This window comes from Loxodonta africana, chromosome 1, assembly GCF_030014295.1.
Source record: "Loxodonta africana isolate mLoxAfr1 chromosome 1, mLoxAfr1.hap2, whole genome shotgun sequence".
Taxonomy (NCBI): Eukaryota; Metazoa; Chordata; class Mammalia; order Proboscidea; family Elephantidae; genus Loxodonta; species Loxodonta africana.
Genome location: NC_087342.1, coordinates 186,889,867 through 186,909,316, shown reverse-complemented (window position 1 = coordinate 186,909,316; position 19,450 = coordinate 186,889,867). Strand labels below are relative to the sequence as shown.

The 19,450-nt window shown below is 39.1% G+C and overlaps 1 protein-coding gene across 1 annotated transcript; it reads right to left on the bottom strand.

The window, feature by feature from the left end:
* Positions 1 to 3,976: 3,976 nt before the first annotated feature.
* GJA1 (gap junction protein alpha 1) lies at positions 3,977 to 18,280 on the bottom strand. The gene is made up of 2 exons (XM_010595657.3): positions 18,090 to 18,280; positions 3,977 to 6,880 (listed from the first exon to the last, which is right to left on the bottom strand). The coding sequence occupies exon 2, from the start codon at positions 6,862 to 6,864 to the stop codon at positions 5,716 to 5,718; it is 1,149 nt and encodes a 382-aa protein (XP_010593959.2). The 5' UTR covers positions 6,865 to 6,880; positions 18,090 to 18,280; the 3' UTR covers positions 3,977 to 5,715.
* Between the last annotated feature and the right edge of the window lie 1,170 nt (positions 18,281 to 19,450).

The following is a 19,450-nucleotide window of genomic DNA, read 5'->3' as shown; positions in this document are numbered from 1 at the left end:
ATTAGATAATTCTGCCATTTAAAAAAAATAGGCAGCAAACTCTTTGTGTAAAATTCTGGAGAAATACAATGGTAATAATAAAATATATGATTGTCTAACAAAAGGCAGGGAATTTCACATAAAAGCAGAGGTGTTACTTAAAATTAGTTTCCTAAACCCAAAGCCAAACAAGTTGCCATGGAGTGGATGCCAACGCACGGCTACCCCATGTGTTGGAGTAGAATTGCTCCATAGGGTTTTCAGGGGATGATATTTGGAAGTAGATTGCCAGGCCTTCTGGGTGGACTGAACCACCAAACATTCTGTATTGTTTACGAAATAAAAAAAAATATTTTTGCCCCCAGTGGTCTCTAGGACTGTGCTGTCTAATACTGTAGCCACGAGGCACATGTGACTATTTAAATCCAAATTAAAAGATAGTTCATTTCTTCAGCCACATTAGCGATATTTCAAGCGCTCTGTAGCCAGTACATGTTGAACACGATAAAACACTTCTAGCATCACTGAAACTTCTATTGGGCAGAACTGCTTCTAGAAGATACAAAATTTTCCAGTTTTTTGAAACAAGAAAATCTGTGTAAAATACATATGAGGAATGTAACAAATATTTGTGGAATAAAACTGCATCATTTTCTCATTAGTTTTAAAACACAATTCAATTTAAATTTTTAGATGGTGAGAGCAGGGAGCCAATTAAGATAAGCAAAATGAAGAATAGATTTTTTTTTTTTTTTTTAATTTTGGAAGGTTTCATACTGTAGGTTTCATAGGGCAGGAAACGGGTAGCAAGTCTTTGGATCCCCACTACTGAAAACAGTGCTTGATACAACGTTAGTTTTTAACAGTGCTTTCTTCTGGGAATTAGGACTTCTCTGGTGTGCATGTTGGAGTTTAAGTGCTTGGCTGCTAACTGAAAGGTCGATGATTTGAACCCACCAGCTGCTCTGCAGGAGAAAAACATAGCAGTCTGCTTCCATAAAGATTACAGCCTGTCTTATTGGGTCTTTATGAGTCACAATTGACTCCATGGCAACAGGTTTTGATGTGTATATTGGGGAATGGGGAGAGAGGTGACAGGTTTGACTTTCCTTTTATAAACCTTGCTACCTTTTTTTAAAACTGTACACGTGCGTAATATGCTTAGACATTATTTAAATAGTGAAAAGCTCTTAAATTGGGAAATTTGGGGGATGAACCATGTGGCTGTTTCTGAAAGATGAACTTGCCCTCCCACCCCCAAACACATACACCAGGAATTTATTTAGTAATTTAATCATTTCTTCATCCCAACCTATGCATCCTGCTTGTACAAGATACACAATGACATACATGCAAATAAATTATCAGTTTCTCTATTTTCCATGGTAAATAAATATATACAGACATGTGTAAACATAGAAAGAAAACTTGTTTCTCCCATCAGATTCTCAACTAATCAAATAATATTTGAAATATTGACACTACCAATTACATCCATCAACTGGGAAACAGTCAGTTAATCCCTTGATTTTAGGTAAATTACATAAACTGTGTTCACTCCCCTCTTCCCCCCCAAAAAAGCAGTAACTGAACTAGACTAGATAATTTCTAAATTACTAATATTTTTATGCTCTAATAATTTAGTTTACCTGTGTTTCACTGGCTATGCAAAGGCATTCAACTGTGTGCATCATAACAAATTATGGATAACATTGTGAAGAATGGGAATTCCAGAACACTTAATTGTGCTCATGAGGAACCTGTACCTAGACCAAGGGGACACTGCGTGGATTAAAGTCAGGAAAGGTGTGCATCAGGGTTGTATCCTTTCACCATACTTATTCAATCTGTATGCTGAGCAATTAATCCAAGAAACTGAATCATATGAAGAAAAACGGAGCATCAGGATTGGAGGAAGACTCATTAACAACCTACGTTATACAGATGACGTAATCTTGCTTGCTGAAAGTGAAGAGGACTTGACGCATTTACTGATGAAGATCAAAGACCACAGCCTTCACCTCAACATAAAGAAAACAAAAATCCTCACAACTGGACCAATAAGTGACATCATGATAAATGGAGAAAAGATTGAAGTTGTCAAGGATTTCATTTGACTTGGATCCACAATCAGCAGCCATGGAAGCAGCAGTTGAGAAATCAAATGACGTATCACATTGGGAAAATCTGCTGCAAAAGACCTCTTTAAAGAAAAGCAAAGATGTCACTTTAAGGACTGAGGTGTGCCTGACCCAAGCCATGGTGTTTTCAATCGCTTCATATGCATGTGAAAGCTGGGCAATGAATAAGGAAGATGGAAGAAGAATTGACGCCTTTGAATGGTGGTGTTGGAGAATATTGAATACACCATGGACTGCCAAAAGAATGAACAAATCTGTCTTGGAAGTAGTACAGCCAGAATGCTTATAGGTAAGGATGGTAAGACTTGTACTTACATGCTTTGGATGTTATCAGGAGGGACCTGTCATTGGTGAAGGACATCATGCTTGGTAGAGGGTCAGCAAAAGAGAGAAAGACCCCCAATGAGATGCACTGACACAGTGGCTGCGACAATGGACTTAGGCAAAACAATTATGAGAATGGCACAGGACTGGGCAGTGTTTTGTTCTGTTGTACACAGGGTCACTACTATGAGTTGGAATGGACTCAATGGCACCTGACAACAATTTAATTGTTTGCTTTGTGGTAGGTAATAAATGTCTATGTGAACAATTTTAATGAATGGAGAAATTTTGAGGTATAACTTAAAAGTGCTGATAACGCATTTTATATTTAAAACTACAGATTTATCAATTACCCAGAATTATTTTACTCCCTTTGAATGCTTGTTTTTTCCAGGGGTGTCAAAATTTTCCACATTTTCATGTCTTGGAATCACAAAAATCATAGGTGTGTTCCATTCTTTTGCTGCTGTAACCACACCTACTCTTCACTTATCACCTATCTCATTATCCAACTCTTCACATTTACAAAAATGTAAAAAATCTATTTTGCACATGTACAACTCACTTCTGGCAGTAATACATACCAAGGTGTGAGGTGAGAGTAATGCTACCTGTGATGGTTATGTGTCAACTTGGCTGGGCCATGATTCTCAATGGTTTGGCAGTTATGTAATGATGTAGTCATCCTCCATTTTGTGATCTGACGTGGTCTTCCTCAACTTGCAGATAATGCTGATTTTCACATAATGGCCTGATCTTTGGAACTTAACCATGTTGGTAAGGAGTGGGTGTGTACTCAAACCAAGTCTTTTCTTATTTATTCTTTTATCTCCAGGTGGCTCTACAACTTTACAATTTCAACAGCCTTATCTTCCTATACTTAGTTCTGTCATGTACACCAAAAATCTGTCACTGTGAGTCTATTCCAACTCATAACAACCCTATAGGACAGAGTGGAACTGCCTCCATAGGGTTTCCAAGACTAATTTTTACAGAAGCAGACTGCCGCATATTTCTTCCAGAGCAGCTGGTGGGTTTGAACCACCAAACCTTCAGTTAGCAGTTGATGGTTTAATCACTGCATCATCAGGGCTCCTTCTCTCACGTATAAAAAGCAAAAACCAAACTTGTTGCTGTCAAGTGATTCCAACTCATAGCAACCCTCTAGGACAAAGAACTGCCTCAGAGTTTCCAAGGACGGGCTGGTGGATTCAAACTGCAGCCAAGCTCTTAACCACTATGCCACCGGGGCTCCTTTATAGGTCTACTAAATTACTTAATATTAATTTATTTGAAACCCTATCAAACATCACATTAAAGTTATATTCCAAATTCTACACTTGTATGTATCTTTCTTAGTCAAAGTATTAAAAAAATGTTGCATAGAATCTAGCTAATGATAAATAATGCCCTTTTAAGATTCCTGAAAATGTCCATCTTACTCGTGCAAGTACTCATAACTAATGAAAATGCCTTTAATAATTGGGTTGAAAATGAGAGATTAAAAAAAAAACCACACAGAATAACAAAAGTTATCTTTATACTAAATTAAAACTTTATTGAATAAAGAACACTCTCCAGAACACAACACATGATATGATGGACTAGTTCTACGTTACATGCAATGAAGTTGAACATGACAGTAGTTGAATATGGAATGTCGAACAATTAGTATCTCAATATACAAAACTGTTTTATGTAGCTGACGTGCAAGAAAAAAAAAGTACACTACTCAGCATTTTCGCCGATCATCTGTGATGAGTTTAAAAAAGGCACTTGAAGAAACTGGTAGATTTCTTTAGCATATATTTCAAATAAATTAGTTACATGTGTACTACTGAAACTTCTTTCAACCTCTCTTGCATTCCAAATAAAATCTTAGTGCAAACATCAAAGTTGCTGGTCACTCCAAAAGACTGACTGTCAATCTCATAATAGCATAGAATTTCTGAATTAATGTGTATTAAGTAGGACAAAACTAAGAATACCAGTTACAGCAAAATTCATTTAGGCACATTTAATAGTTCACTCTACGTTTTCTTCTAAGTCTCTCACATTAATGACTAAAGCCTGTTTACAGTACTAAAATTCTATCATTCAAGCATCCATGATTACAACTCAGAAAAAGGAAATCATTCATTTCAGCAATAGCATTACTGCTACATTCTAAAAAGAAAGAAGAAAAAAAAAAATTGCCATTAACAAAACCAGTGTCCATAATGGGACACATGGGGAAAAGCCATTTTTTTGGGGGAAAAAAGTGTGTGCTTTACTTGCACAGCAGGAATTATATAATGTAAACACTATATTGGCCCACACCACAAAATCCATGAGAAAGGTTCAAATTTGAACACTGTGGGTGTATTATTTTCATATCTGTGTTCGTGAGTTTATATTGCATCTGCTTGTACCAATACAGGACAAATAAAACACACTCTTCCACACACGTACATATACAAGTGACTGTTAAATATTGAGTATGGCTTGCTTCCCTGACTCTAACTCAAAATGTTAAGTGACATCCACACTATTTTAAAAATGCTTATGGAAACCATTAAACGAAGGTGAATAGTAGCTGAGGAATGACAAAAGAGTGATGGTACTGATATGATGCAAGTGGATGCAAAACAGAATGTACACATAACTGGCTGAGATTCACAAATGCACGGCAAGTCTTTTTCTGTGGGCCTTGTCTGAACTTCTGACACCAAAAAATAGAAAACATAGTAGCACAAGTCCATGGACACCTGGAGGGTCAGGCCTAGAAAGCTTACCTTCAAAGTGCAAATTTTAACAGTGGAATGTTTTAACAGGGATGTTTTAGGACAATCTTGTCGAAAAGAAATAAGGTGTTCAGGAAGCATTTTTTCCTGGCCAAAATTATTTTAGTTTCTCGGTAAAACAAAAAAATTATTTAAGCCACAGATATCACCCACTCTTTTACATATACAGAACCTAGGGAGATATGAGGGAGAAAAAGCCCATGTCTATATATCACCTAATGCAATTTTTATTTAGCATTTAAGTTCTTTAAATCGACTACTTTAAATTCCAACAGGTACCTCCCTTTTCCCCTCCCTCTCCACCCACCTATCCCAGACACCCTCAAAGAACCCAGGTATTCTAATGTCTTTGTGTTTTCTAAGCCTCGTGACTGAGGCTGTTGAGTACCACTTCTACTGGAACAAAATTAACACCTCAGGTGCCCTTTCTGCAGCACCTTTTCTCTTCTCCACAGGTAAGTGGAATCTTGATGCTCTCAAGCCTGTACCTAGATCTCCAAGTCGTCAGGCCGAGGTCGGCTGCTGGCGCGACTGCTAGCTCTGCTGGAAGGCCGCTGGTCCACAATGGCTAGTGGTTGAAGTTCATGCCCGGTAGCTAATTTTTTGGAATTCTCATTATCATCAGGGAAATCAAAAGGCTGTGCATGGGAGTTAGAGATGGTGCTTCCCGCTTGTCCCATTCGATTTTGTTCTGCACTGTAATTAGCCCAGTTTTGCTCACTTGCTTGTTTATTGTAATTGCGGCAGGAAGAATTGTTTCTGTCTCCGGTAACGAGCTTGTACCCAGGAGGAGACATGGGTGAAAGTGGAGCAGTTGGTGAGGAGCAGCCATTGAAATAAGCATATTTTGGAGATCCACACTCTTTGGAGGGGCTCAGTGGACCGGTAGTAGCATGGTAAGGATCACTCTTTCCCTTCACACGATCCTTAACGCCCTTGAAGAACACATAGAAGAGTTCAATTATGTTCAAGGCAAGAGATACCAAGGACACCACGAGCATGAAAATGATGAAGATGGTTTTCTCTGTGGGGCGGGAGAGGAAGCAATCCACTTGATGTGGGCAGGGATCTCTTTTGCAAGTGTACACTGCGCTCAGGCTGAATCCATAGATGTACCACTGGATCAGCAAGAAGGCTACCTCAAAGATAGACTTGAAGAGGATACTGATGATGTAGGTTCGCAACAAGCCCCCTCGCATTTTCACTTTGCCGTGTTCCTCAATACCATACTTAAACTTCTTTATTTCAATTTGCTTCAAGTGCATGTCCACATTGGCACCATCAGTTTGGGCAACTTTAAGTTCCTCCTCTTTCTTGTTCAGCTTCTCTTCTTTTCTCATCACATAGAACACATGAGCCAGGTACAAGAGTGTGGGTACAGACACAAATATGATCTGCAGGACCCAGAAGCGCACGTGAGAGATTGGGAAAGACTTGTCATAGCAGACGTTTTCACAACCAGGTTGTTGAGTGTTACAGCGAAAGGCAGACTGCTCATCACCCCAGGCTGACTCAACCGCTGTCCCCAGTAGCAGGATTCGGAAAATGAAAAGGACCGAGAGCCACACCTTCCCTCCGGCTGTGGAATAGGCTTGAACCTTGTCAAGGAGTTTGCCTAAGGCACTCCAGTCACCCATGTTGCCTGGGTGCTGTCTGAAAAGAAACAAAGAGACAACTAAATGATCACAGATTTCAAATTATTTGTTTAATATTAGTCTTTCAGTCAACAGTCAAAATATTGTAAAAGGTCTCACATCTTTTTAGAACTTTTCCAAAAACACCAAGGGCAAATTCTTCCAGTTCCATTTTCCCCCACAAAGAGGTCTCACAATTTTTTTTGAGATAAATCTTAGAAGCAACGGATCTTATGTGGCCAAGAGTAAATTGCAATTTTAACCTGTGAAGATGTATTTCTTGCTCAACCACTGCCTTGCCATGTGACTTGAGAAGCTGTCTGTGCTAAGTGGCTATGCTTATTTTATCCGTCTGATAAATGAGGACAGTTCTTACTTGGTAGGCCTCTGTCTGGATGCATGCCAGAACAAAATGCTGATGCGTGTTATTCAAAGCACAGATGTCTAAGATTGAGGTAAGACCCACATACATGAACATATACACACATACACATCTCCATTCCCAAAACTCGTTCCCATTATATGTCACTTTATTCCTAATTTTACTCTGAAATGTCTCCCTTTGATGTATTTATACAATTTGTATATACTCTGTATTACATTCATTCATACTTTTCCATTTCTTCTTAAGTACAGTGTCTTATATGGTTCAGAAGTCTGTCCTCTCCCCAGAGAAAAATTTATTGTACTGAAATTCACCATTTTGATACAATGTGTTATTACTATATACCGACTTTCAAAAGCAAAGATTATATGCACAGCACATTACAAGTAGAAATACAATTTCTCTCAATATTTAGTGTTCTCTCCAGCAAAAATGGTTTTCATTTCTTGATTGTTGTACATTTTAAAGTTCCCTTTCTACGCTGTGGGTCTTTAACCTGTACATTCAATTTCCAAAACCCATTGTCATCGAGTCGACTGATAGCAACCGTATAAGACAGAGTGGAACTACCCCCATGGATTTCCAAGGCTGTAAATCTTTATGGAAGTAAACCGCAACATCTCTTTCCTTCCTGTTAATAGATGTCTTAGCCTAGGATATCCACATTATTGAGGATGAGAAAAAGCCCTAAGTCTCATTTACACTATTGGGGATGAGATAACGACGCTGGGCTGACAGGGATCCTGAAAGTTATTTATTTAGTCCGATATATAATTCTGTCAATAATCCATTTAACTAATAAAGTACTGAGTTCCAAAAGCAGTAGGAAATATTCTGCTATCAACTGAGCTAGAAGAAGACTCAAGATTTCACGATCCCCAAGCCAAGGCTTTCCCATGCATCACGCCGGTTTTAAAATTATAGTAAAACTGGGTTAAGGCTACAAATGTTTCCATGCTTTGGTATCTAAAATCTTAGCATGGGCTGGAAGCTGGGAAGAAATGGACAACATGACATGTGGCAGGAATAGACAATATAGGCTCAGAGTAGCAATTGGAGAGTTTAGGAAAGGACGAAGTAGTCAAAGATTATTTAATAATTAAAAACAAACAAACTAAAGGCATTCCAGGAGCCTGTCATCAATTTTAAATAGTGTAACTAAAAACAGGGTTATGTAGGCTTCTTAGAAATATGCTCGCTATCCGAATAAAAAAATAGTTTCTCATCTGGTGTTGAACTATGTGCAATATTCTCACTGTAGGAAGTAAATGAAGTCCAGGAGAGTCTTCTTCCCCCACCATGCAACATTACATTTCTGTTTAATGACTGCAACTCCTGGCTATAGAGGCCATGAACACATGAAATGGAAACCTGGCCTGGGATTTCCTGGAAGGAACAAAGAAGAGATGGGCTAATCCATAAAACTAAATTACACACCCCCACCTAGATTAAAAAAAAAAAAAAAAAAAAAACAGCATTTGTTGGATATCTTTGATGAGAGCCCACAGACTGGTGTAAAAGAATTCTGGGATAAGAGTGGGGGGAGTGGATGGTGTAGGCAGGCTTTAAAAATAATGCTGTCCCAGTGGTCATAAAAAAGGGAGCTTCCCTTCTACTTTTAAGAAGGACCTTTTTAGATTCTGAATTGACAAGGTTAGACAGGGAAATCAATGTATGGAAAGGATGGAAAGGGCAGTCAAACAAGAACAAGGGCTTGCTGGGTAGACAAAAAGAGTTAAATAGCTAAGGGAAGGCTTGAAGAGAGAGGGAGTAATTTAGCCTTGATAGGCAGTTTGATGGTGATAGAAAGTAAAAGAAAAAACAAACTACAATTTAGCAGAAAAGACAAGACCGAGAGCAAAGTACAACCCATGAGGGTCTAGCAAAACTAACAGAATTTTTGGAGCTATATCATTAGATAGTTTCTATGTGATGATGTGTAAATTGACCCTAATCCTGTTTATGGAGAATTACAATATTTTGCCAGTGTCATCTGTTTTTGCTCAGAGATACTTCAGTTGTGCTGGTCGGGGGCGGGGGGGGGGGGCAACCAACAATAACAATCAAGTATCAAATGATAAACTGTTTGCATACATTTCATCACATTCACGCAATGATAGAGCTTGAGACAATCCTAATGTGTTTAGAAATGTGACTGGACACAGAAGTTGTCATTTTAGTCAGTGTTTCTTCTTGACTCAAAGCAACTTGATATGATTGCATAGATGCTTATGACAACTAATTAATAAGTTTAACAGCCTATGGAAAATAAAACTTGACTTTCATATAATTCTGAGATTCTACAAAAATGCTCCACAGTATGTGAACTGGGTCACTGGGCAGTCTCTAGGTAGTAGTTCTTGATTTATTAATATACCAGAAATTTAATTGCAAAGTTGTCTTTTCTTTAAACAACCACACAGTTGTCATTTGCATTAATGAGTTATACTCTTTCATCAGAATAAGAATTGTCCAATTAGACACCTAGTAGCCTGTAACATGCTGACACCTGTCATTATCACCATCACAAATAATCATCATTAGATAGTGTTTATTGTGATGGCTCATAATGCTTGTGATTACGAAAAAAGTTACCTTTTTCGGGAAGTTACTTCACTTTTCCACAAATACAAAGTTCTACCAACTAGTTGCCTTTCCCTCTGTTGATATTTCCATTTTTTCAAGTCTTAGTTGAAAAACTAATGTTCTTTTATAAGGAAAGGAGATGATTCCATGTTTACAGAACACCTGGCATGGATTTACAGACTACATTAGTATTTGCTAGTAGGAGACAAGAATATTCCTTATTTGATGCTTGAGAAGACCTCAAGGCAGCTGAAAGTCTGTGTCTTTGCTTCTAGCTTCTCAAGTTTGAGTTCTATACGTATACTAAGGTCTAGGTAAATGGGATATATAAAGTTCTCTGTTGGGGCAGATGCCTGACAGCAGCAGGTGCACCCTTCAAGTGCCCTCTGTGTACCATTTTCCATCGCTGTTCAAGGCTCCCAAGGGGGGACACCAAAAGCCATAGGCACCCAAGTGTGATCTATCTGCCTGAGGACCGTCGGGTCCCTTCACAGTGGTTCCTGAGCAGCATCACAATCACTTGGAAACATTTGTTAAAATGTTAAAAGCATACATTCCTGGTTCTCACCAGTCTGGATGAATCTGAATTTCTGAGGGTAGGGCCTGGGAAGTATATATACACAGAGAGAGAGAGAGTGAAACCTGCGAAAGCCAGAATCTGTGTAAGGTGGAAATCTGTCAGAGAAGGAAAACTCAAATATTTATTTTCCACTAAATAGTGATAGAAAAGTGGTGACTATACCCTGTCAAAGGCAGAAATCTTTGAGACCTGGAAAAACAAGGCAGGCCTGTCAAGTTCTAGCTCTGACAGGTTTCACTGTATATGTGTGTGCACATATACACACACTTACATACATATATATATATATATGTATACATAGCTCTTAACCACTATGCTACCAGGGTTTCCATATATATATTGCAAAAAAAAAAAAACAAAAAAAGACCCATTGCTGTTGAGTCGATTCCAACTCACAGCAACCCTACAGGACACAGCAGAACTGCCCCATAGAGTTTCTAAGGAGTGGATGATGGATTTGAACTGCCAACCTTTTCATTAGCGACTGAGCTCTGAACCACTGCACTACATAGATATAAAAAATGTTGTTGTGTGCTGCTGAGTTGATTTCTACTTACAGTGACTAATAGAATAGAACTGCCCCATAGGGTTTCCTAGGCTGCAAACTTACCCTATAAGACAGAGTAGAACTGCCCCACAGGGTTTCCTAGGCTGTAATCTTTTACAGCAGGAGCAGATTGCCAAGTATTTTCTCCTGAGGAGTTGCTGGTGGGTCAAACTGTGACCTTTTGGTTAGCAGTTTAGCACTTAAAAATCCCCAACATAATTCTGAAGTATGGTTTCAGGTCAGCGACAATGGCTTCTTGGCATTTTTAGTGCTTTCTTGTTGAAAATATTTAGGAGTGGGGGAATGCCAGTAGAGTAAAAAGGGTTAGAGTGTGCCCAGAAAGGCCAGTGAGCCCAGCCTGAGAAGCAGCAGCTCTCTGGGAACCCGGGAGATGAGATCACCCTTGGCCCCATTGCCCCTTGTCACTCCCACCACCTCCACTTCTGCTGCTTCTTGAGAGCACAAGGACTCAAACTCTTTCAACCAAATGAAACCTCTTGAAAATAAAGCTTCCATTTAAAATTACTTTTGACTGTCCCTCGTACCAGAGCCTTAAAAATAAGTCACCATGCCAAAGCTGTAGTCAAGTCTCTCCATGTCATTAATGTGCTAATAGTTATTGGGAAAATTAGAAAATATTTTAGTTTCAATTCTAAGGATTCTCCCAAGAAGAGACTACTATTAAGAATTGATAGTTTTTAGTGGGGACCTAAAGAGCTAAAGGTAAATAAAAAGATTGAAAACTAAACTGAGTTCAACACTTAGATCACCATTTTATGACTGGATGCACTAAACACTTCAGGAAGATGAAGGTCATCAACATTTGAAAGGAAAAAAAGCACGAAGTCTAAAAATGAATAAGGAAATGTCTAAGGAAGTTCCTGATTAAATTCAGTAACAGATTTTTTTTGAGGGGAAAGGGGAATGCTATGTGTTTGTTTTTAATATGCTAAATCAAAAAATTTTAAAGCCCCAAAACTAAAATGCAAATCCTCCTAATTTTTTCCTTTAACTCCTATAAGAACCCCTTTCCCTTGCAGTAAATGTCTTTAAGTGGTCTCACTTGTAACCATTCTGCTACACTTATACCAAAAAACCCCCCAAAAACCCATTGCCATCGAGTTGATTTCCACTCATAGAGACCCTACAGGACACAGTAGAACTGGTCCACTGGGTTTCCAAGGAGCGGCTGGTGGATTCGAACTGCTGACCTTTTGGCTAGGAACTGAGCTCTTAACCACTGTGCCATCAGGGCTCCAACACTTATAAATTTGAGATATCCTTCTTGGTAATATTTATAGTCATATTTAGTAGAAGCCACATTGAATCCACCAGCAAATACTATACGTTCTATCTTCAAAATTTCACCAGACCATCACTGATTCCCAGCACCATCCCTTCCTCATCTCTCTTCAGATTTCACGTTCTCTAAGCCTTCTTACCAACCTACTAGCTATTGTCAAGCAAAGAATCAATTTTAAACTAACAAAAAAGTCCACTGCTTTGATCAGTTCTGCTCCTTTCACGTGGCTTGCTCTCTCCCTTCTTTCAGGTTTCTTCTCAGATGTCTCCTTATCAGCGAACTTTCCTGACCACCTCATATGAAATAGTAAAGTCCTACCACTTCCTATGCCCCTTACCCTGCTTTATGTTTCTTTATGGCCCTGAGCTCTACTTGGCATATGACATATTTACTTGATTATTGTTTTCCCTCCATGAGGATTCCTTACTATTTGCCTTCTTGACTAGAATGTAAGCTCCATGAGGGAGTTTTTTTTTTTGTCCGCTACTGTATCTTAAGTGTTTAAAAGACTAAGAGACACCTAGTGAGTACCAGTTGGATGAATGAAATGGGGCTGGTATGAAAAATACATTCTGTACAAAAAAAAAAAAAAAGGCACCACATTTAACCAATTTTCCTTTTGCTATTCCTGGGAATTTCTTAATTGTAGTGAGTATATATCCCAAACTTCTAAAGTCTCTAATTAATTGAAAAGGGGGTTTCACAGTAAAAACATAAAGAGTAGTAATGTCAGCATTTCACATTATACTGAACATTAAATTTTCAAATGACAGTTGCTGAAACAGAACTATTTGTTGAAGCATCATGCTTCAAATGACTCTTGAGCAGGCAATAGGGCTGAATTAAGAAAAAAGGTTCTTTAACAAAGAGCTTCTTGAATTTCTTAGCCAAGGTCATAATGATTTGGGATTCTTTCAGAACTGCTTTAGGTATCATGGATGTTTACTCAGTTTCACTGTTATTTTGTTACAGATTAAGATTTTAAAACAAAACAAAGCCAGACCAGACCCCCCCCCAAAAGTACGCTGTTGTTCCCCAATTCTGTGGTATTCTAAGTTCGATTGTACACATGATTTCATTACAGTTGAACAGTTGAGGACACTACTGGAAGAAGAAATAAACTATTTAAATTTGAGTTTATTTCAAGAATGACAAATCTTGGAGGAAGGCTGGGGCTCTGCAGGGGAATGGCAGCTGATATTAATTCCAGTTAATACAGCATCTCTATATGGTCTGAGTCTATGCAGGCACTTAAGTGATTTGAATCAGATACCACAGAAAATATTCCCTGATTAACCCAGCTCATCAGATAATACCCAACCTGTATGTCCTTATGCCGATGGTTAGCCTAACTTTGTGGTATATCAAACCCATTCCGTGTAAACATCTATTCTATTTAAACTCTGCCTCATAGTTCTCTGATACTCCTCAGATTCCTTTGTAAAGAAATGACCTTTCCGCAGATATCTGATGCTTGGCACTTAACTGTCTAAAGTTTTTTTGGGAAAAAAAACACACACACACAAAACACTAACAAGACTTTCTTTCCCTGGCTGTCAGCCCTCCTCATCTCACAGTCAGCCTACACCAGACTCCACTGAATAAGGAGACGAGATGGGGGTTGAAGGGTGGGTAGACAATTCCATCCAAAGAAATGATGATGCTACAAAGAAGAGACAATGCCCACGCTAGTTAAGAAGCTATCACTCAACTGCCCCACTAAATGAAGTTTCTCAAGGGCTAAGTAAGTGAAGTTCCTCAAGGTCACTTTAGGGATGCTGGAGGAAAACCCAAAGCCAGAAGCTTCAGGTTAAAAGCTATGTGCTTAAATTGCAAACTGATGAACTTAACATAGTTACTTTCCATTAGTTCTTGGTGTTTTCGACTCCACCCCCATCTCCAAATTGACCACTTTTATTGAACAGACTGGTTATTTTGTCATCATATACACACTCTTAGAGCCCTCACAAGTGTATTGATTAAAAACATTCTATTTTTTTCAGGAACATTGAAAGACATTGCTCATGCACGTGAAACTCTTAGTAAGAGCTCAATGAAGTTTAGCTATTACTTTTGAAAAGATTGTTAGATATAGCTTATTTTCTAATTTTGGCATCTTTTCCTTACCAAAATAGAAATGATTAGCATTTTCCTAATGGTGATCAAAATTAGTTTTCAAAATATTCTCTGCATAAGTATGATATTGCTATTTTAGCAATCCCAGAACAGATTTATGGGAAGGGAGGCTTTATATCCTTTATTGATACGGAGAAAAGCCCATGAAGAGGGGTTGCCTGTGTTTGTGTTACTATTTGCAGGTACCTTCCCCAATCATGAATTTTAGGTAGAAACCATATCCTGTAAAATGTATCTGGCCCACAGAAATTACTTTAAAAAAAAAAATCATTTTCTATATTATTGTGACTTTTCAGCCCTCCATAAAACATACATTTTCTAGAAATTATCCACGAAGTTGGAGAAACTGGATGTGAAAATTATGGAATTGACATATGGGGGGAAAAAAATAACCTCACTATGGTTTGTGGCTGAATTTTTGGAAAAGACATTCATACATACATAGCCAAAGTAGTGAATGTAGACAGTTCGGCAATGTGGAATATTTATAGTTTTCCCAGGTTCAGACTAAAATAAAATAAACTTCCAATAGTGGAGGAGCTCTGGGGATTTTTTTTTTTCCTCAACTTGAATATTGTTGTAACTAGTTCAAATTCTTGGTGTGACCCAGCAGTTTGAAGATCCTCTTAACATCAGATCATCTTTACTTTTCTCTCCAGAACTGAGCTGGTGTGTGTGGCTAAGCTCTAACACATCTATTCAAACAAGAGAGAATCTTGAAGGGAAGTCACACAGGAAAGGTGGAGTAGAATGTCTTAATCATGGCTGACTTTCTTATCATTCCTTCCACCAGGGTATCTATATAAAAGCTAAAAGGGTCATGCCAAGCTACACCTCTGGATGTTTTAAAAGAAATGAGTTTTCCCTCCCCTATGCAAGAATTGGAAATATCTAAATAACAAAACACCCTCAATATCAGAGGTCACACCCTTTTAGATGATTGCTGAGGTGTATCTTTAGAATCATGCTTCCCATGCACGGTCAACACTGTAGGAATCCCAGCCATAAAGGGTGAGGAACTGAGTGCATAGGACAGCTCTGGTGATAAACTTCAAAAGGCTATTCAAACAAACAAACAAAAAAATGCAGAGCATGTTTACACGGGTGAAGAAAGTAGGAGCAAGACACTACCACTGCCTTTTCCAGGAAAAGTACAGGTGATAATAACTATATCCTGCCTTTGGGACGTACAACACAGCCACACTTAGAGGAACAACAAACAATGCCAGGAAACAGAATCTACTTTCTGCCTTTGGTATGATTTTTGATCCACTCGGCCTACCCAGAAGAATGAATCACTTTTCTCCCAAGGGTACATTCTTGGGGATGGGTTAGTTTAATGAGATTTTCACTGCACTATCACAGGTTTTTGGAGCCCTGGGGGTGCAGTGGTTAAGAGCTCCGCTGCTAAGCAAAAGATTGGTAGTTCGAATCCACCAGCCACTCCTTGGAAAACCTATGGGGCAGTTCTACTCTGTCCTGTAAGGTTGCTCAGTTGGAATAGACCACAAAGGGTTTGGTTTGTCACAGGTTTATATCCTCAGTAATCCTTTAAAGATTAAAATAGGCTTCCTTAAAATTTGCATAATCTATTCTTTAAATTGCTACGAGACATTTACAACTGGGTTTGTGTGCCCAGTTTTCCTAAGGTAATATTGAACACCTTTCTTCTCCTTACTGACTTAGTTCAGGAAGCAAGAGAAACTAAACCCACCTCCAAACAGTGTCTGGACTCTTTTCACCACGTTCTGTGGCTCACGTGCTCCCACCACCCAGTCCGTAAGGACCAGGCTGAATGCTGAATAAGGACCAGGCTGAATGTGACGTTGGTCAAGGACATCTTCTCAAGGAACTTAATCAGAGATGCTCAGCAAACATTTTATGTGTAACTAAGAGGTTATGTGTGGCCGATCCACTGAATCAAATACTAATTTACCTTTGGACGACAAGTCACTATCTCTTGCCTCATTTCATTATGTGGCTTTTTCTCCTCCACTGGTTCCTGGGGAGTTTCGAGAATTTTCAGGAGAGCTACAAGTGCAATTTAAGCACGATAATTCCCCAGGTATTCAGGTTTTCCTTACCAATGCAAATATCACAGGATTCGGTAAGTTTTTTTTTAAAAAAAAAGGAAACTGTGGTTGGGGTGGGAGGAATGGGAAATTGGATTGACAAGCTTAATTAAGTCAATCACTTGCTCCTCTTTTACCATTTGGCACGCAGCCCATCTCCTTCTCAGCTCCCTCCTCTCCCTACCACCGCTTCCTTTTCAGTGGCGGAACTCAGAATTGATTTGTAGGGATTTGAACGAAACATCTCAAACCCCCCCCCAGAGGTTTGGGCTGCGCGGGAATCCAGGGTGAGCCCGGCGGGTGCTAAAATGGCAGGAGGCGCCCGGCGCCCGCCCCGGCCCCCGACCGCTGCAAAGGTTTCATTTTTATTGCTTTTCAGCATTTTCTGGTGCAAATACTTCAAACTTCTGGGTCACACCAAGAATTTAATTACTTTAGTCTGTGGATCAGAACAGAGAAAATCCTTTCCGGGCGCAAAAATCCATGGTTGCATATCTGGTAAACCGAATGTGTATTACCAATAAGAACACTCAAAAATTGAACCATTTTAAAAATAAATAAATCTTGGCTTACTGGCAAGCACCCTGGCAGCTCGAACTTCTAAAAAGTCGCCCAGAGCTCTCAATTCTGTTAAAGGTTCGGGCGGCGGGCGGCGGGCGGGGGGGTGGGGGGTGGGGGGGGCGGGAGCGGTCAGCTCCCTCTGAGGCGCTGTTTAAGAAATTCCCTTTTCCCTATACTTTCTAGGAGCTCCCGTCTTTGGACACGGTTTTGGAAATGCACCGTGGTATACATTTTTCTGACGTCTGTTGTCTTCTAACGTTCTGTAAGTAACCGCTACCTTACTCAAGGGAATTCATCTCCTGAATTGCCAACGTGGTCGGGATAAACCTCATTTCCTGAGGGTCTCAAATCTTTCCATAGTAATTCCATAGTAGTGGCTAACACAGTAACTATACACTGTTGCTTTACAAACCTTACTATTACAACTCTGCCCCATATTACAAGTCTGATTTTTATACTTTTTTTTTTTTTGCTTACTGGCAGAAAAAATCCTAGGAAGAGACCACGTGGAAGTCAAGTAACCGCAAGGTTTTAACAAAGCACTTTGTTAAGAAATCTGCTTTGCAAGGCTATTGAACATCAATCAAGATTTCCATATGAAAAAGCACCCAGTGTAGAATGCTATAGGAAGCTCGCTAAGCAAATTTACACTTTGATTTTAGGGCTGTTGTCAGTCACCTCCCCAACCAAGGCTCCTCGGCCCCCCCCCCCAACAAATTACAGAGCCCCTAGACTATCGCTGATTACCAAAAAGCAAAATTTTACTCTAAGACAATTATACTCCAAAATGAAGTACCAGATACTCAGTAAACTAGTTCTTTCTTCTAATAGGAAAGATCTGAACCTCATTTTACCTGTTGCATCATTAGTAGAAACTCTTTTTAAGAGTCAAATATAAATTCAGTACAATTTAACTTTAAAACTACAGAAACACTTTAAAGTTCATTCTTCCATTACAGTTTAAATAAGTCAAAGCTACTTTTTAACACATTTAAAAACTTTAGAAAAGTCTTACTTGTAGAAAAAGAAACTAATAGGTAAAATGTTGTTTCACTTACTCCTTCGCTTAAAAGAAGTGAAGTAGGCACGCCAAGTGATTGAACTCCTTGGAAGATGAAGTAAAATGAAAAAAGTAAGCTCAGGCACTCAGACCTGTCTATTTAAAGTTTAAATGTCTGCTGCTGCTGGTACTTTCCTCACGTCTTCCCTCTAATGAAAGAAAAGTGCTGATACCTCCCAAAAGCTTTTTTCTAACTTGGAGCAGAGAGCTTTTAAAAGTTTCAAGCCACTGACTCAACTAGGAGGAGGGGCTAGAAGAAAGGGGAGGGAAAAAGGAAAGGCGGGGAGGAGAGCCCAGAGGACGCTGGTGAACTTGGAAGGGTGGGGGAGAAGAGTATCTAGGTTGAGATAAAGTTGTGGTTTAAATTTGCTGATGAGAAAAAAACAAAATCTCATTAAACAGAGACGTGCCGCTCCTGAGAGTTACTCCTTACAGATAACAACGATGGATTTTAGTCCTTTTTTCACCAAAATTCCAGCGAAAATGAAAAATTGTATATTTTGTGATGTTATCAGCTTTTTGAAAATAAGAGAAAAATGTTTTAGAGTAAAAAAAAAAAAAATGTTGGCAAAGAATTTAGCCAGTGTAAACTTGTTTCATATCGGCCAAGGTGTGTGTGAAGTTAGAGGTGGGTGTGAATGACCTATTGGATGATCTAATTCTTTTCCTCTTCATTTAGGTAGAGACAACAAAGGAGATGGTGGGGATGGGGCAGGAACATTTCAAAAAGGGACATATATGGTTGAATTTTGGAAACCCTGGTGGCGTAGTGGTTAAGTGCTACAGCTGCTAACAAAGAGGTCGGCAGTTCAAATCTGCCAGGCGCTCCTTCGAAACTCTATGGGGCAGTTCTACTCTGCCCTATAGGATCGCTATGAGTCAGAATCGACTCGATGGCAGTGGGTTTGGTTTTTTTGGTTTCTATCCATCCTTAATCCACCTTCTAAATCCTTTGGCACTTTAGAATTTTTACTTTTTCCTGCAGTTGAGCAGTTTAGCATATATATATATAAAAAAATCAGTTTTGTTTAACTGTGAAATACTGATTTCTAATCTCTACCAGATCTCCGGGGAATTGAAAGTGCATAGTATGCTCTCAGCCCCTACATGGCAACAACACTAAAAACTAAATATTTTGTAGTGAAAATACGAGGCTATTTCTATCAAACACAGGCTAAAGTTGCCTGATAGGTTAAGTAGGCATTGAGTGAGTCCCAAAACTATTTGACTCTCCTTAAGACCAGCTCTCTCTCTAAAACCCACTAGAGAGTTTTCTGCCCAATGACAGTAAAGTTGTGCGTATAATCTTTATGTGCTTATCCACCGCTTCCATGGCTCTACCTCTTCAGGTCTCTGCAT

Bases quoted from the DNA above. Each gene is read 5' to 3' on its own strand.
- GJA1 (XM_010595657.3), bottom strand. From the start codon at position 6,864: ATGGGTGACTGGAGTGCCTTAGGCAAACTCCTTGACAAGGTTCAAGCC.